Below are 18,788 nucleotides of genomic sequence, written 5' to 3' on the forward strand. Positions count from 1 at the left end.
GTGCAGGGTGAAGTCTCGGACTACCAGCTGTGTGTGAACTATGAAAAAGAAGAGGAAACATACCCCCTTATTGGTAATGAGACACACACACACGTTTGCTTAACTATCTAAATGGGGATATTGCACAGCCTTTTATTGTATTTATGTAGTTATAAATACCTAACCCTAACAGAAAACGTTTTTCTTTCTTTTCTTTTTTTTTTTTTTTTTACAATAAAACAACAACAGCTTTATTTACTTTATTTTTTATACTTTATTTACTTTATTTATTTATTTATTTTTACAAATGAGGATGTCCCCAAAATTAGGTTTTGGGAGATGAGATTTTGTCAGGTTTAGCTCACTTCTGGGTACAGATTTGTCCAGTAAGTAAACACACAGACATGCACAAAACAAATGAACATATTTTTTTATTTAATTAAATGTGAGCACATGATAGATCAGGGGTGTCAAAATAATTTTCATTTTTTCCAAATTAGAAAACTTGTTCCCTTGTTCCCAATTTTTTAAATTTGTTCTCATGCAGGCAGCACGCATTACACACTCTGGAGTCAAAGTCATTGTTATGCCTCTTTAATATCAGAGAAAACACATGGGAGCATGTGAAATTCACAAATTTCACCAGAAGGCTTTAGGTGTCATTAAAAAAAAAGGTAATTAGGGAATATTATTCAAACAACAATATTGAGAAGAAAAAATGAAAACTGATCTTGGGTGGATAATTTAATACATTGTATAAGCCATATAAACCAAACATTACCACCAAGTTTAAACTAAAAAAAACTGATTCATTTTAATTACAAGACATGCCTCTTGGGCATACTCATCATCAAATTAATATATCATCAGGGTTGAGCTAAATACTATTGAACTGAATCCTATTCAGTCCATGTGAATTGGTCTTATCTATCTGTCTATTTACAGTAGATATAAAGTTTACACACCCCTGTTAAAGTAGTTGTTAAAAAAAAAAAAAGAATCATATCAGAACCTTTAATGTAAAACTTACAACCTATGCTATGACACTGAAAACCAAAGTGACGCATTTCATAGGAAAAAAAAAAAAAAAAACACATTAAAAATAAGAAACTTAGAATTGCTAACTGCATAAGTGCACACTCCTGAACTAATACTTAATTGAAGCACCTTTGCTTCAGTATAGGAATCTTATCAGCTTGTTCCAGATCTGTTCAATTGTGAGGGCATCTCCTGTGCAAAGGTGTAATTTTTACAAACTTCAAAGTGGGAGAATTAACTAGGTTACCCATTGTGTCTGTTACAAATCTAATTAAACTGCTTGCAAATGTAATTAATAATTAAAAGAAACCTATCATATCTAAGATGCAATATATTTAAACAGTTTTTCTGTAAAATTTTATATTATGATTTTTTTTTTTTTATTAGACCTCAGACTCTGGGCTCCAGCATCCGCTACATAGGACAAGTGATTTAGAAATGAGTAGATGTTGTTTTATTATTATTATTATTATTATTATTATTAATAATAATATATCATACTGATATAATGTTTCACATTCTGGTGGGACTCCTCTATAAGGAGCATTAGCGATGATTTAGTCCACATGCTGTCTGTAAATCTCTGAGCTATGATAAAAAAACATTTTCCCCCCACACACATACACATTCATATATATGCAAATATGAGAAAACACTATATGAGAGGTTTAGTTTCAGGTAACTGAATCCAAAACTAAAATAATCTTGAATCTCTCTATGTCTGCCTGTTTCTTTCTTTGGTCTACATTGTAATAGGGCAAGAATTAAAGGGTTAGTTCACCCAAAAATGAAAATAATGTCATTTATTACTCACCCTCATGTCGTTCTACACCCGTAAGACCTTCGTTCAACTTCGGAACACAAATTAAGATATTTTTGATTAAATCCGATGGCTGAGCGAGGCCTGCATAGCCAGCAATGGTACTTCCTCTCTCAAGATCCATAAAGGTACTTAAAACATATTTAAATCAGTTCATGTTAGTTCAGTGGTTCTACCTTAATATTATAAAGCGACGAGAATATTTTTTGTGTGCCAAAAAAACAAAATAATGACTTTTTAACAATATCTAGTGATGGCTGATTTCAAAACACTGCTCCGGAGCGTTATGAATCTTTTGAGTCAAATTAGTGATTCGGATCGCGTGTCAAACCACCAAACTGCTGAAATCACATGACTCTAGCGCTCCAAACCACTGATTCGATTCATAAAGCTCCAAAGCTTCATGAAGCAGTGTTTTGAAATCGGCCATCATTAGATATTGTTAAAAAGTCATTATTTTGTTTTTTTTGGCGCACAAAAAATATTCTCATCGCTTTATAATATTAAGGTAGAACCAATGTATCACATGAACTGATTTGAATATGTTTTTAGTACCTTTATGGATCTTAAGAGAGGAAGTACCATTGCTGTCTATGCAGGCCTCGCTGAGCCATCGGATTTAATCAAAAATAACTTAATTTTTGTTCTGAAGATGAACGAAGGTCTTACGGGTGTAGAACAACATGAGGGTGAGTAATTAATGACAGAATTTTTATTTTTTGGTGAACTAACCCTTTAAAGGATAATTCTCTTCAAATGCCAGCCACCAACATTCACAAACACACGCAAGCTGATCCTTATTGCCTGTATTAATCTGAGGTGTAGCTGGATTTTCAGTTGGAAAAGTTACACACTAATCCATAGATGCATCAGTGTCAGATTTATATACAGATTTTGTACTAGTGACAGAGAAAACATAAAACTAGCTAATAACTATTTTTAAGGTCAAAAGAGGACAGTATTTTACTCTCATTCTTTTGTACACAGACATATATGAAATATGAAATGAAATATGTTAGCAATAAAGTAAACACAATAATATGCTTTTTGGCCCCTGCATTGTTCTTTGAGAATGAAATTTCCTGCAACATAAAACACCCATTACCTGTCTTAATTTTTGTCTCTTCTAGGCCATGAGCTACCATTCTTCATTCTGCATCATTCCCTGAGAAGTCAGCAAGACCATCTGAACATGCCCAGTGAGCCCCTGCAGGAAGCATTTAGTTCTGCCCAACAGGCAGAGGCCTCTTCCAAGACCCCTCACTTCATACTAAAATCCAGAACACGCACGCCTAGTGGTGAGTGCACAGTATCAAAGATATTAGCAACTTTTACTCTCTACTTGACTACATTTTTGAATAAGTATATGGATTCTTTACTCCAATAAATTTTTGTTGAGTAATGCAATTTCTCGTTACATTTTGCATGTCACCTAACTTTTTCTGCAGCAGTTTATTTCTGCTAAAAAGATGTGATATCGCCATCGACAGGGCATTGAAGGTATTATATCTTGTTTGTTTTGCCTTTACTCACCCAAACTTGTCAACATGGCTACTTTACGTGAATGTGAGTGCATTAACAGGTAGTTGCTGAATTGCAGATATTTTTTATATTTGAGATGAGAACATAGCTGCAGCCAGTGATGAGGCCGAAGCCAGCACATCTAGTGCAAGTGGGCTTTGACTATTTTATTTTACTTAACTCTACTTTATTTATCCATTATATTGAAGAGAACTTTTTTGAAGGATATTGGTTTATTTAGGTTCTTTTTGAGAACTTGAGATTAACTGAGACTTGAGTGTTTGTATACGTTTAAGAGGCTGTTGTGTTGACCTTGATTTATTGCAATTTTTACTGCATTTTCTCTATTGAAAGAGAATTTGTGTAATGCTGTGGAATGAAATTAAACATGGATTTAAAATGTGCTAAATAGAGTTGCGAGTACTACACTCTCATTGGCAGTGTTGAGGAAAGTCACTAATGTGTTACAATATTGTGTTACTCCATAAAAAGTAACTTATTGCATTACTTAGTTCCTTTTTATGGGAAGTATAATAATTTCAAATAATAATTTCACTTTTCATGGTTGCGAAAGTGAAATGATAATTTCACTTTTCACACCAAAAGTGAAATGATCCTTCGATGATCCAGCACACACAATGCCTCTGCACCTTGCTCCCATTTTCTCTCAACATGGGGACAGGAGAGTTGTGTGAGAGTTGTGTCATGGTAATGTTCAGTTTAGTTCTTCTTTGTCTAGTTCCTGTTGTGCCTGTCTGAGTTCTTGTTAGTTTCTATGGTTACCCATTAGTTAATCATTCTGTTCAGCTGTTCCCATTTAGTTCCCTCATTTACTCTATGTGTTTATACTCCCTGTTTAGTTCAGTTCTTTGTCAGGTCTTGTCAGTGTTTATGGTTGTGTTTGCTACTTCTCCTTTATGTGATTCTTTGTGGATTTAATAAAGACTTTACTTTTTACTCATCTTCTTTGTTGTGCACTTGTATAAGCCAGTCTATGACAAGGTGTCAGTCAATAAATTGGAAAACAAAGTAACTTGCATTACTTATTTGAAAAAAATAACTGAAAATATTTTTGTTTTAAATTTAAGTAATGCATTACTTTACTAGTTACTTGAAAAAAGTAATCTTATTTATAACTTGCATTAATGTGTTACCCACAACGCTGATTATTGCTAGCTGAAGCCTAAATGTTTAAGAAAGCAGAAGGGTCAGGGGATGTGTAGACCTTTGTGATTGATAAATGTTTCAAGTCTGCTGAGGTCTGCAGGTACAGATTCAGTGTGCAAGAATAGTGGGAGGCCAGGTAAATTGTCACATAGGCTATATCTTACAAACTGTTAGTTTATGAGTCAAAATTTGAGTCACATTATGTGTTGGTCATCTACACTCTGTTCAAAAGTTTGGGGTCAGTTATACATCAAGGATGCATAAAAGGCAGTAAAGACATTTACAATGTTACAGTATTACTATTTCAAATCAGTGCTGTTCTTTTGAACTATTTATCAGAGAATACTTAAAATATCAGTTTCCACAGAAACATTAAGCAGCACAACTGTTTTCAACATTGATAATAAGAAGAAATGCTTCATGAACACCAAATCAGCATATTAGAATGATTTCTGAAGGAATCATGTGACACTGAAGACTGGAGTAAAGATGCTGAAAATTCAGCTTTACCATGACAGGAGTAAATAACATTTTAAAATATATTAAAATAGAAAACATAGAAAATAGTTATTTTAAGTTAATATGTAAGCAATAAGGTACGAGAGACTCCGCTTCACGTCATGCCTAACAACGCCCTCCAGCCGTGACTTATTCATGATACAGCACCAGCCTTGAGTACCTTATTGCTTTTATAAAATGGTTACCACACAATGCAAATATTAAAGCCAAAAATATGTATCAGTGCAACTTTCATGAAATAAACTTTCACTAAAAGCCTTCCTTCCGCCAGAAAAAAATAGTTCCTGACCATGAACAGCAACAGAAGTTACATTATTACGCCATTAGATGGCGGCAAAGATTGTCTTTATGAGTGTGTCAGTCAGTAGCGAAGACTTTTACATTGAAAAAACTGAATTATTGTGAACACGGAAATAGACGCAACTGACAAATGCTTTGACTAGCACTGTCAGTCATGGGAAAACCACTTAACTGTTAAAAGGACAAGATAATACATCAGACATTTAAACAGATTTTTTGTTATGAACATAAGACTGACCTGAAGGAAAATGCTAAATCTGAATGCAGGTAATAAACTTGTTCACTCTATCTTTTTCTCACAATACTCTTCTACAGTTGTGGTCAGAATTATTGGCACCCTTGGTAAATATGATCAAAGATGACTGTAAAAATAAATCTGCATCGTTTATCTTTTTGATCTTTAATTCATAAAATTAGCAAAAATCTAACATTTCATTGAAGGAAAATAATTGAAAGTGGGGGGAAAATCACATTATGAAATAAATGTTTTTCTCCAAAACATGTTGGCCACAATTATTGGCACCCTTTTTTTCAATACTTTTTGCAACCTCCTTTTGCCAAGATAACAGCTCTGAATCTTCTTTTATAATGCCTGATGAGTTTGGAGAACACCTGACAAGAGATCAGAGACCATTCCTTCATACAGAATCTCTCCAGATCCTTCAGATTCCCAGCTCCATGATGGTGCTTCTTCTCTTCAGTTCACTCCACTCATTTTCTTTAGGGCTCAGGGGACTGGGATGACCATGGCAGAAGCTTCATTTTGTGCTCAGTGACACATTTTTGTGTTGGTTTTGATGTTTGTTTTGGATCATTGTCCTGATGGAAGATCCAACCACGGCCCATTATTGGATTTCTAGCAGAAGCGTTCAGGTTTTGATTTTTTATCTGTTGGTATTTGATAGAATCCATGATACCATGTGTCTGAACAAGATGTCCAGGACCTCCAGCAGAAAAATAGGCCCACAACATTAAAGATCCAGCAGTATATTTAACTGTGGGCATGGGGTACTTTTTATCCATGTGTGCACCAAACCTATCTGGTGGGTTTGCTGCCAAAAAGCTCTTTTTTTAGTTTCATCTGACCATAGAAGCCGGTCCTGTTTAAAGTTCCAGTCTTGTCTGACAAAGAGAATATGCTGGAAATTGTTTCTGGATGAGAGCAGAGGATTTTTCTTGAAACCCTCCCGAACAACTTGTGGGGATGTAGGTGCTGTTTGATCTTCTTTTTTTTTTTTTAGGCTTTCTGAGACTCAAGACTCAACTAATCTCTGCAATTCTCCAGCTGTGATCCTTGGAGAGTCTTTGGCCACTCAAACTTTCCTCCTCACTTCACATTAAGACGATTTAGACACACGTCCTCTTCAAGGCAGATTTGTAACATCTTTAGTTGATTGGAACTTCTTAATTATTGCCCTGATGTTGGAAATGGGGATTTTCAATGATTTAGCTATTTTCTTACAGCCACTTTCTATTTTGTGAAGCTCAACAATCTTTTGCTGCACATCAGAACTATATTCTTTGGTTTTTCTCATTGTGATGAATGATTAAGGGAATTTGGCCTTTGTGTTTCCTCATGTTTATACTCCTGTGGAACAGGAAGTCATGGCTGGACAATTTCATGTTCATGATCACCCTGGTGTGCTAAAAAAATGTAAATATGAATGGGAATATACTTCAGAGATATTTTACCCATAAAAAATTCTAGGGGTGCAAATAATTCAGATGAGGATCCTGCGGCTCCGCCTCCGGCCTCAGGTCACGTCGTTACACCTCGACTCATCGTCCTGAGTCCTCCGCCTCTGCTCCTTCCACCCTCGTCTACAGCTGTGACCATCGAGCGTTCGGCTCCACTGGACTCCCTCTGTCCTGCGAACCGCCTGGGTCAGACATCACCATCACATCGCCTATGGGTCGTTCGAGTTTCTCCGACCCTCCACCCCTACGGCTCCGATGGGCTCTGCCTTCCCTCAGACTCCGCCTCGGCCCTCAGTCGTTCCAGCTCCACCTCAGCCCTCCGGTACCCTGCTGCTGCCTCGGGGGGTCGTCGCTACGACTTCGTCGCGGACTCAGAGGTCATTGGCATCACTCCGCTCCTTCGGCTCTCTGTCTTCGCTCATGGATCCCTCTACATCGGCTGCGCTGCTTCCACGCCTCCCCAAGGTTGTTTGGAGCGTTTCACCACCTCGGCTTCTCCCTCCAGCAACGCCGCCGTGGGTCGCTGTCCTGGCAGTGGCCTGGAGCAACACCTGGACTCCTCTGCTCAAGGCTACCACCTGGACTTCACCACCACCTGCACCTCCCTGGACTTCACCATATTTCAACCCTCTCCCGGAATCTCGCCCTCCTTAGTCTCCTTCCTACCATCTCACGGCCTTTCCGGGAGGGGGCGATATGTTACATATACACTCTGTTTTGGACTCATTCTGGACTTGTTGTTGTTCCATTTCCCGCCACTAGTCACTCACTATGGTTACTGATCACATCATCATCACATTCAGCTGTGTCCAATCACCCCCTTGTGTTTCCATGTATATAAGCCCTGTGTTTCTAATCATGTATTGTCCGGTATCGTTCGTGTATACTTTGTATGTTCCTGATCTCTCCTGTTGGATTTCCTAGTAAAAGACCTGTTTTGACTATATCTCCTCGTCATGTGCTTTATACACCAGAGACTGTAACACTTACAGACCTCAATCTTTTGATCAGTAGTCAACTGTAGGTGGATCCTATCGTACAGAAAAGTTAAAATTCCAGGCACTCACATAGATTTTTATGTTTTAAAAAGCCTTAATTTAAAGGGCTTGGCTACATATTAAAAAACACCAAAGTGTATCGGCCGAAAAATATTTAGATTTATATTTAAAAAAAAATGTCTTCTTGGTTCCCACACTACCCCATGTAGTGTGACAACATACCCACTCACAAAAGGTCAGTTTGTGTATTAAATGAAATATTCACTGTAGGAAAAAGTTTGACATTTCCCAGTACCCTATAAGTAATGATGGCTGCACTAAAGCTGCTATTTAAGCTCATGCTGTACTCCAGTGCTCATGGCCATAGTCTGAAATGCTTGAATATTTACTCTGACAGTCTGTGTCCTGTTTCTCATAAAATGCAGATCCCAATGGCACAAAGCAGAAAGGATGTTCACGTCCCAGATTGTTTAAAGTACAGCCTGAGCTGAAGTCATAGAAGAGAACACAAGCACAGTGTGGTGAATGTAATTTCACCAAGTACAACATGTTCCTGGATCAACATCTTTGTTGATCCTCGAACAACATTCCAATCAACCAATCAAATTTGAGGGACAAGTTTACTGTTTTTGTCAAGTTTAGGCTTACAACCAGGGTTAGGTGCTTCCACATCAGTGTTATTCAACTATCATTTCCCTCTAATTTTAGAAATAAGTTATGGGTAGGGTTAGGTTTAGGGGTTGGGAAAAGGTTAGGACTAAATTTTCAGATAGGAATGTTGTTCCAGGATCAACAAAATATGTTGATCCAGGAACATGTCTTACTTGGCAAAATCACGGTGACCGCACAGGGTTGTACAGCACAAGATTTACTGGAACTTTGACAGACCTGTTTGCACAGTAGGCGAACGCGTCTACCTTCACAGTCCACCTTCAGAGAGGTGGTAGAATCCTTTTTTTCTAGAACACACTCAAAAGTTTCCATGATCACAGATGTAAGAGGTTGTTGAGCCAGATGGTTGTAGATGTCTTAGTACCTGTGCTTATACAGTAGCCGACTGCTTTTTTAGTCTTTTTTTTAAAAAGAACTCTAATTAATTAAACATCCACCTGCACCCTACTGTGCTCTTGTGCATTAGCTCTGAGAAGAACATCTTCAGGATTTTTCACATCTTAGAAAGCCAATTACTTTGAAAAATTATTGTTTATCATAATTTTTTCATTTATTTTTTTTTCATAAGTTTTGAAAAGGTATGTTTTAAATAAATTTTCTATTATTATTATTATAGCACATCATAGCTATAACCACTGTGCAATTGTTACTCTTTTGTCTTATGCAGTTCTAGGGTGATTACATGTGTGTTCAGTTTTTGTAATGAACCTTTCTGGATATGATCATAGCTCTTCATACTGGCCTTCAACTTTTAGCAATGCTACTTGTTAATTTAAAAACATTTCAGTGTTCTCTGACACAGAGCAGCTTCATTTTCTGCATTAATCGTATTTCTACAGCTTCAACATTTTCAGTACACAAATATTGTGAAGAGAATGGGAAGAGATTAAAAAAAGAACAGTTAACATTTCATTTAGCTGAAGATTTTCCAGCACTAAAATAATTCAGTAAATGCTGCTTACACCGTAAAAACAAATTTGTTCAGTTTACTTAATTAAATTGTGCAAACTCGTTCAATTAAGTAAGCTTATCTTAATTGTATTACATCTTATTTACTAATATATTAAAAGTTTTCCTTTCTTATTTTAAGCCACAGTTACTCAAGCCATTTAAGTTTTGTTAACTTAATTGTATCTCTGATCTGAGGAATAGTGTACTCCCAGACTGCATTGTTGCATGAATAATTTAAGCAATTGCTTTGTTTTACTTTTTTTTTTTTTTTGGCTTTATTTGACAATTTTATTTGCTGCCTTGTGTCAGTAAATAAAATTTGTATAAATAAAATTGTAATGGTCAGAGTCTTATTAATCTAAAAATAATTTAATGGTTGCCATTGTTATGTTTTGCATGCTGAATGTTAGTGTTTGTGTGTGACTCAAGCAAGGTCAATTGCAAGATACTGGTATAACTAGAGGGAGATGAACCATCTTAAATATTTGATGTTTAATAGTAAGGTGTTAGTAAGATAGTATGATATAAAAAATATAAAATTTCATTCTGTGCTGTATATATTCTGGTGCCAGTAAAATAGTAGTATGGTGTTTATGTAGTGATAGCAATACAATTTTCATAGGCCATAATTCAGCATGAAATGTAAATTAGTTAGTGATTTAGTGAGAAGTTAGGTCATCTTTTTTTGAAGCAACCTATAATTATTTATCTTCTTTTGAAGTCACACATAGTGATTTCTTGTTGCATCACTGCATCAAAAAGAAGAGAATTATAGTAAAATAAATGAAGTTCCAAGTGCCCAACCAAAGGGAACACTGATCACCATAATGGTGGCTAAACCGTTTTAGGAAATCAACATCAGTTTATGAAATCAGCTTATGTGATGTTCTCTCAAAATTTTCAGTTGTATTGACAATTCAACATTCAAGATGACTTTGGAAAATGAGTGAATGCAACTAAGGAGAAAGATAACTACAGAAGTGGAGGAAATGCGTGAAAATTCTATTAAGAATTGTCCTACTTCAAAAATTATTTTTTGCTTGACAAAATGGTACTTTAATCACATAATCTTAATTTGGGTTTTCTGAGTAACAAAAGCATGTGAATAGTACAGAATACTAGATTTTTACAATTAAAGGGTTAGTTCACCCATAAATGAAATTTCTGTCATTAAGTACTCACCCTCATGTCGTTCCACATCCATAAGACCTTTGTTCATCTTCAGAACACAAATTAAGATATTTTTGATGAAATCCGAGAGGTTTTTTTAATCCCCCATAGAAAGCAATGTAATTACCACATTCAAGGCCCAGAAAAGTAGTAAAGACATCATTAAAATAGTCAAGGTGACTACAGTGGCTCAACCTTAATGTTATGAATTGACAAGAATGTGCGCAAAAACAAAACAAAAGTAACGACTTTATTCAACAATTTCTTCTTTCCCGTCATTCTCCTAAGTTGTTTATGTTCAGCGCTTCCAGATTCTACGTCAGAACGCAGACTCATTATTGGCCGGCTCCTGTATCAGCAGCACACGCAGGGGAGAGAAGAAATACATGTTTAAAAAGTTGTTGTTAAGCGTTAGCTTATTATGTTTATGTAAAAATGTTATGAATTAAATTTTTACATTTTTCATAATCTGTCTGTAAAGGTTTGTATCCCCCATGATAAGTCGCCACTTTGGGGGTATAAATTCATTGAAAAAAGAATGCTTGTTTGGCAGTGCGTATTACAACATTTTAGCCAAATTTTTTAAAATATTTATTCTCTCGTAACTCAAACTAAACATTCTTTGTAAAATTCTGTTGAACAATAAGTATAATGCCTATTTATGAATATATTAGCCTACTGTATCATAATTTCTAGGGCCTAAAAATGGCTTTAAGAGGAGCACTCCCATCACATAGGTTGCAGCCTTTGAGAGTGGCTCATTCATGCCCTCCTCATCCCTCATGAAACTACATCCAAGCATGTGATCAGACATGTTCACTTATTCAGAGATGAGACACTAGCTATGTTTCCATCCGCCTATTTTTATGCACATTTTGGGATATTGCATAAACAAATGCTGGATAGAAATGGCAAGATGTGCATAAATTCTAAAAATGTGCATAAATAATGTATGCACTCAATTGAGGTAAATCAACTTTTTATCCAATAAGAAGACTTGAGTGCATAAACAATGATGGAAACACATTTATCGAATAAATCCCTCGATGCGCACCAAAAAAAAAAATCTCACAACAGTGACAACAGTGGATATGACTGGATAACTGGAATAACTAGCGGACCAATTTCATTGCACAGCATCTCAAAATTAGTTTTGATCATTCTGAATTGCCTAAGCCAAAGTTTGTCATCAGAATGAGTTGGTTTAATTCCCTCCAAGAATTGTCTCATAGGATTGCATTTCCAAACACCAGGCATCCGAATGCAAGATAACATGACAGCGTTTATTGTGTTTTATCTTTCCGCTCTGAGACACAAGTCACTTATGATGTAGGAAAATAGAGCCACAGTGGCTTCCCTCATTGCAGCAAGTTCCATTTTTATCACAGAAATTTTGAGCCAATTTCCCAGGAAGTGGCGACTTTGTTCTCTTGAACACATGGGATGGAAATGCAAATGTTTTATGCAATATTCCCATTTTGCACAGAAGTTAAATCCACAACTTTGGATGGAAACATAGCAACATAAATGCTGTGAGGGAACATTTAGTAGAAAGAGGGTGTAATTTTCCTTTTTTATTGATTGGTCTGTTGTGTGTCATTGACTGACAGGTGCTTTGCTGAAACACAAAAGAAAGAGGTCTCTGATAGACTGGGCTCTGAGGAGGGGACACTTTAACCAATCTGATGGCCAGTCTGACCCACAAACTGCTTCTCACAAGCTATTTGGTCAGTCTCTTTCTTCCATTTGTCCTGACGGAAACCTGCCCAAGCCAATAATGGTAAGGATATCACTGGGTCTGGACCTGTTTTGCTGTATTTGTTCCTGCTAGATTGAAAACAGTGCTTTTGATGATTTTTTTTTTTCAATATGAAAAAATAATATAGGTAAAATGATGATAATAGGTAATGTTGTCAAATTGTACAGTGTTGTGGCTGATTAGAACGCTGGCACCACAATTTTAGTCTACACACAAAAAAAGTCTACACACTTAAAAAAGGGTTGTTATTATTATTGTGTTTGCCTAACAATTTTGTGAGTGCCATCTATAGATCCTTGATTTTCTAATGAAAGTTGTAGCAGTGGCCTTCTATTCTGACTGGACTCAGAAACACTCAGTATATCAATAAGGAAACCAGACAATAGTTTAATCTCATTCTCAATTTCAATATCAATTAAAAAGTTAGAATACATACAACAGTATGAGAGTAAAACATAACAAACACATAATTGAAGCTTAGACTAGCCCCATTTGACTCAAAGAGATACATAAATTGTGAATTATGAAAATTAAAAATTATTTTTAATTTACCTTGAAAAAAGCTTGCAGAAAACGTCTCGGTTACAAAGGTAACCCTCGTTCCCTAAAGGAGGGAATGGAGACGTACGTCGGACAGACCAACGAATAGGAATCTCGCTAGAGAGGCCAATCTGCTTCGAGTGTAACTAAAATGAGCCAATGCACATTGGCATGCAAAATGCACATTGGCGTGCAATCATATGCATAAGCTGCTCGCCTTGCAGCGCGGGTATTTAATGAGCAGCAGGTGCGTTGCATCTACAGGTTTTCGCTGAGGAGCCGAACAGGTTAGACGGTAGCATCAGTGGGGTACAGCGACTGTGGCGACGGGACGTTCGTCTAGGAATCCCTACCAAAGCGCCACAGGAGCTGCCCCCTTCCAGCGCTCTGTTGCAAGCCTCCTGTACCCCCTTGCCTAAGGACGGTGGGACAGGGCTTACACATAGAGTGTCGATCACTGCTGTTCCCCAAAAAACCCACTCAGTGAGACTACTGGATAACACTGGGAAAGCATACCCTTTCACTGGAAAGGAACGCTGCGGAAGCCACATCCTTCCCCGAAGGAGTTATGTGGAGAAGTACATATGGACTAACCCTGTAGGGCTGTACTACATATGGAAGAACTGGGGTGACTCTAACCCGATGAGAGGTGGGTTCTCCCAGAGGGAAAGACACAGGCTTCGTTTAGGAGCAACCATGGAATACACATATGGGATCCCCGTAGGGTCACACATATGGAACCCAGCCTAAATCCGGTTCTCAAGGATTCGACGGAGTATAGGCCTTGCGCCAGACGCTCTGCTACGTCCGGCTGCCGAAGGGTAATCAGAGGACTCAACAGGGTCTGCCTTGTAGGGACTCTCTGGAGCAATAAGCTCATGAAGCACAGCAAGCCGACACTAAGTCGGGGCCTCTCCGTGCCTCTGACCGATTGAGGTGAGAACACGGGAGGAGACCGGCTTGACACGAAGGCTATAGAATCTAGTGAACGTGTTAGGTGTCGCCCAGCCCGCAGCTCTACAAATATCTGTCAGCAAGGTGCCACGAGCCAGCGCCCAGGAGGATGCAACACCTCTCGTAGAGTGAGCATGCAACCTGAACGGGCAGGGCACACCTTGTGCTTGGTAAGCCAAGGCGATGGCGTCCACTTTCCAGTGGGCCATCCTCTGCTTGGAGACAGCCTTTCCCTTCTGCTGGCCTCCGTAACAGACAAAGAGCTGGTCTGAGGTCCTGAGGTTTTGAGTTCTGTCTATGTACAGTCGCAAAGTGTGGACTGGACAGAGCAAAGCCAGGGCTGGGTCTGCCTCCTCCGGGGGCAGCGCTTGCAGGCTCACTACCTGGTCCCTGAAGGGAGTGCTAGGAACCTTGGGCATATAGCCAGGCCGGGGTCTCAGTACCACGTGGCCGTCACCTGGCCCGAACTCTAGGCACGATTTGTCGAACGAAAATGCCTGCAGGTCCCCTACCCTCTTGATGGAGGCCAATGCAACCAGCAGCAAAGTCAGCAAAGTTTATAGACAGAATCTTTAAGTCTGCTGAATGCAAGGGCTCAAAGAGAGCATTCTGGAGTGCTCGAAGCACCAGAGCAAGGTCCCAAGAGGGTATGGAGGGGGGTCGAGGAGGATTTAACTGTCTCGCCCCCCTAAGGAACCTGACGACCAGGTTGGCACGTCTCATAGACAGTGCACGTGCTGAAGTGATGGTGTTAAGTACCTCGGGGGGTAAGTCACCTAGAACCTCCAGGCATGGAGTTTCCAGAGGTCTGGACACGGGTGCCAAAGGGTGCCCCGTCTCTGAGAAAGAAGGTCCTTCATCAGAGGAATGCCCCGGGGAGGGGCTGTCGCGAGGTGCGTGAGTTCCGGGAACCAGGTCCGGCTGGGCCAATAGGGCGCAACTAGCAGAACCTGCTCCTCGTCCTCCCTGACTTTGCACAAGGTCTGTGTAAGTAGGCTCACTGGGGGAAACGCATATTTGCGAAGGCCCCAGGGCCAGCTGTGTGCCAGTGCATCCGTACCGAGTGTTCCCTCGAACAGGGAGTAAAACAGCTGGCAGTGGGAGGTTTCTGGGAAGGCAAACAGGTCTACCTGAGCTTCTCCGAACTCTCTCCAAATCAGCTGGACCACCTGGAGGTGGAGTCGCCGCTCTCTCGGCAGCGCAGCTTGTGAGAGCTGTGAGGGCCACATGGTTGAGCACACCGGGGACATGAATGGCGCGAAGCGACCTCAGATGCTTCTTGCGACATGCGATGGGACCGTAGACCACCCTGATGGTTGATGTACACAACGATCACAGTGTTGTCCGTACGGACCAGCACATGCTTGGCCTATAACGTCCCTTTCAGACGGCCCAGGGCAAGGCGTACCTCTAGCAACTCGAGGCAGTTGACGTGCCAATGCAGCTGGGAGCCCGTCCACACCCCTGATACTGCATGCCCGTTGTATGTGGCACCCCAGCTGGTGGCAGAGGCATCTGTGAAAACCACAGCATGCCGGGACACCTGCTCTAGGGGCATTCCTGCCTGAAGAAACAAGGGGTCCGACCATGGGCTGAAGGCTTGGCGGCATTTCGGAGTGACTACCACTCAGAACATGCCGCGTTGCCACGCCCATCTCGGGACTCGGATGTGAAGGTGAGGTGTGCTGTCTGTTCGACCGAATCCAACTCCATACCGAGAAAAAAGATCCTCTGCACAGGGGAGTGTTTGCTCTTTTCCCAGTTGACCTGAAGGCCCAACTGGCTGAGGTGACTGAGCACCAGGTACCTGTGTTTGCACAACTGATCCTGAGACTGAGATAGAATGAGTCAGTCGCCAAGATAGTTGAGGATGCCAACACTCTGTTCTCTCATGGGAATAAGGGCTCCCTCCACGACTTTCTGAAGTCTTTTTTTTTTTTTTGAAGACGCGGGGAGACAGGGCCAGCCCGAAGGGCAGGACCTTGTACTGATATGCTCGACCCTCGAAGGCAAAGCGCAGGAATGGCCTGTGTTAAGGGAGAATCAAGACATGAAAGTACGTGTCCTTCAGGTCTTGGGGACGGATGCACTCGAAAATGCGTTTCTGCATGAGCATTTTGAATGGTAGCTTGTGGAGGCTCCGATTCAAAACTCACAGGTCCAAGATCGGTCGTAACCCACCACTTTTCTTGGATACAATGAAGTAGGGACTGTAGAACCCTGACCTCATATCGGCTGGAGGGACCAGCTCTATCGCGTCCTTCGGCAGTAGGACCGCGATCTCCGCACGCATGACATGCGCGTATAACCCTTCGCCGCACCGCCATCACAGGTGGTGAGGGAGGAAGACCCACCGGAACGGTTTCGGGCAGTAAAAGGTGCCATCCACGTACTGGTGAGTTCTTCATGCACCTCCGGGAAGAAAGGAACAGGGGTGGGTGGCTGAGAACCAGCACGTGCCACCCCAAGATACCAATCGTCCAATCGCGAGGGCTGGGGACACTGTGGAGGATTCCACACAAGCCCGACCCTGTTGGTGGCCTGGGAAAGCATAGCTATCATCTCCGGATCCAAATCGGGCACCGTTACCATTCCTGAAGGAGGCAACTGCGCCGACTCGTCATCTCCAGAAAAATCAGGCTCACCCGCCGATGTAGCTATCGACATCCGGTCACTGGGGGGAGCTCCGAAGGATACGGATGGTGCACATCTTTGAGATGGCCCACTGCACTCCCCCAGCAGCTCTACTGGCTGCAGAGTGCAGGAGGAGTGAGGGTTCCCAGGGGGTTGGTTCTCCGAAGGGAGCGCACTCACTGTAATCCTCAGATCACCGGTACCACTGCCCGAAGCAACCCTCTGAGGAGAATTGGATCAAGGCAGTGGCACCGAGACTCCGCCCCTTTGCAGGAACTGGAGTCTCGATCGCAACTCAGAGATGGTCATCTTCCCACAATGGGTACATGACTCATCCACGAACGCTGCCTCAGCGTTTAAGCCCAGACACGTGACGCAGCGATCCTGACCATCCCTCGGTGCCAGGTAACGACCGCATCCAGAAACACACAAGTAGAATGTCATCTTTAAAAAGACGCAAGCTCTACTTGTGTAAGCTCTTTCAGGGACTTGCTCTTTAACAGTGCTGAAGCACGCAGGGGAACGGCTGCAGCAACACAGATGATTATATATGATTGCATGCCAATGTGCATTGGCTCGTTTTAGTTACACTTGAAGCAGATTGGCCTCTCTAGCGAGATTCCTATTCGTCGTCTGTCCGACATACGTCGAACGTGACCGACTGAATAGGAATACAAGTTTGTGAGAATCATCCTCAAACTCGAATGTTTTAAGTCTTAATATGTTTTCCTTCTGTTTACTTATTTCTTAAACGTTTCCTTTAACTGTTTAACATTAAATCATACTGGGATGTTTGCTGAAATTGTTGGATGTGACACAGCCCATTTCCACCAGCCTCCACTGCTCTTTACTATGTACTACTGTACATCCAAAGCGCTTTACAATCATAGCAGGGGGTCTCTCCTCACCCACCACCAGTGTGCAGCATCCACTTGGGTGTGAATTATTAGGAGGCCATGACTGATAAGAGCCAATACAGATAATATGGCCAGGACACCAGGGTTACACTTTTTACGAGAAGTGACATGGGATTTTTAATGACAACAGAGGACCTCAGTTTAACGTCTCATTCGAAGGACAGTCGGTTAACAATTTTGTCTCTGTGTGTTTGTGTGTGTGTGCACATAGGACCTGCTATATCTGCTGTTCTGTGAGGGTCCAGAGACCCGTGGAATCTTTCGTCGTTCAGCAAATGCCAAAAACTGTAGGATCCTGAAGGAGCGAATGAATTCTGGGCAAAGTATTTCACTGCATGAACAATCAGTGTTCGTCTCTGCGTCTCTAATTACAGTGAGAACACAGTCATTTCAATTCAACAGTGATATACTCTGAATATAAATTCACACAAATCATACCTCATCTACATTCAAAACCTTATTCTACATTCTAAATCTAAATTCTCATTATCAATGGCTTGAGCATAAGAATTTTACTCTGTGCCCTATAAAATAAAATTTCTTTGCTCAGCCTTTTCATTCTATATTAAAGTGTGTGTGTGTGTGTAGGAGTTCTTACGGAAGCTGCCTGGTGGTGTTTTGTGCTGCGACTTATATGATGACTGGATTGAAGTGCTACAGAGTGAGGATCAACAGGATAGACTTAACAAAGTCAGAAGGTGAGAACATCACACAAACATACACATGTACATATGCTTGCACATATACACACTTGTATGTAGAAAGTGTATGTACTAAGACTGTGTTCCCATCTTGTATTAAGATTTTTTAATTTATCGATTACTAAAACAATGGTTTTAAATATTAGTAATGTTTAATTTATATTACACCTTTTTAGAACCCAAGGCCGCTTTACAAAAGCAAAGACATTACAACATAGACCATAGATACCCAGCATGGTTTTGTATTTTATCTAAAGGGATTTGCATATAACATTTACAGGTATAAAAACATACTTTATTGTACATTTTTACATTTAGATGCTGAAACATACAATGTGGACATACTAGCCGCATTTAAAATGTAAGCAGTATTAAGTATTTACAACTATAGAAACATCAAATATTTTTAAATCCTTTATAACATAAATATATTTATATAGCTAACATAAT

At 40.3% G+C, this 18,788-nt stretch overlaps 1 protein-coding gene across 4 annotated transcripts in view; it reads left to right on the forward strand.

Moving 5' to 3' along the window:
• arhgap20b (Rho GTPase activating protein 20b) overlaps nucleotides 1-18,788 on the forward strand; it is a 54,195-nt gene that overhangs the window by 12,588 nt on the left and 22,819 nt on the right. For 3 of the 4 annotated variants that reach the window (XM_051894433.1, XM_051894432.1, XM_051894434.1), the window contains 5 exons: nucleotides 7-73; nucleotides 2,968-3,135; nucleotides 12,444-12,613; nucleotides 17,849-18,010; nucleotides 18,226-18,335. In XM_051894433.1, coding sequence (XP_051750393.1) covers nucleotides 7-73; nucleotides 2,968-3,135; nucleotides 12,444-12,613; nucleotides 17,849-18,010; nucleotides 18,226-18,335 — 677 coding nt within the window. Of the gene's footprint in view, nucleotides 1-6; nucleotides 74-2,967; nucleotides 7,989-12,443; nucleotides 12,614-17,848; nucleotides 18,011-18,225; nucleotides 18,336-18,788 lie in introns of those variants that run through there. The other variant, XM_051894435.1, reaches the window with a different exon arrangement.

The sequence above is a fragment of the Ctenopharyngodon idella genome, chromosome 5, assembly GCF_019924925.1.
Source record: "Ctenopharyngodon idella isolate HZGC_01 chromosome 5, HZGC01, whole genome shotgun sequence".
In the NCBI taxonomy this organism is placed as follows: Eukaryota; Metazoa; Chordata; class Actinopteri; order Cypriniformes; family Xenocyprididae; genus Ctenopharyngodon; species Ctenopharyngodon idella.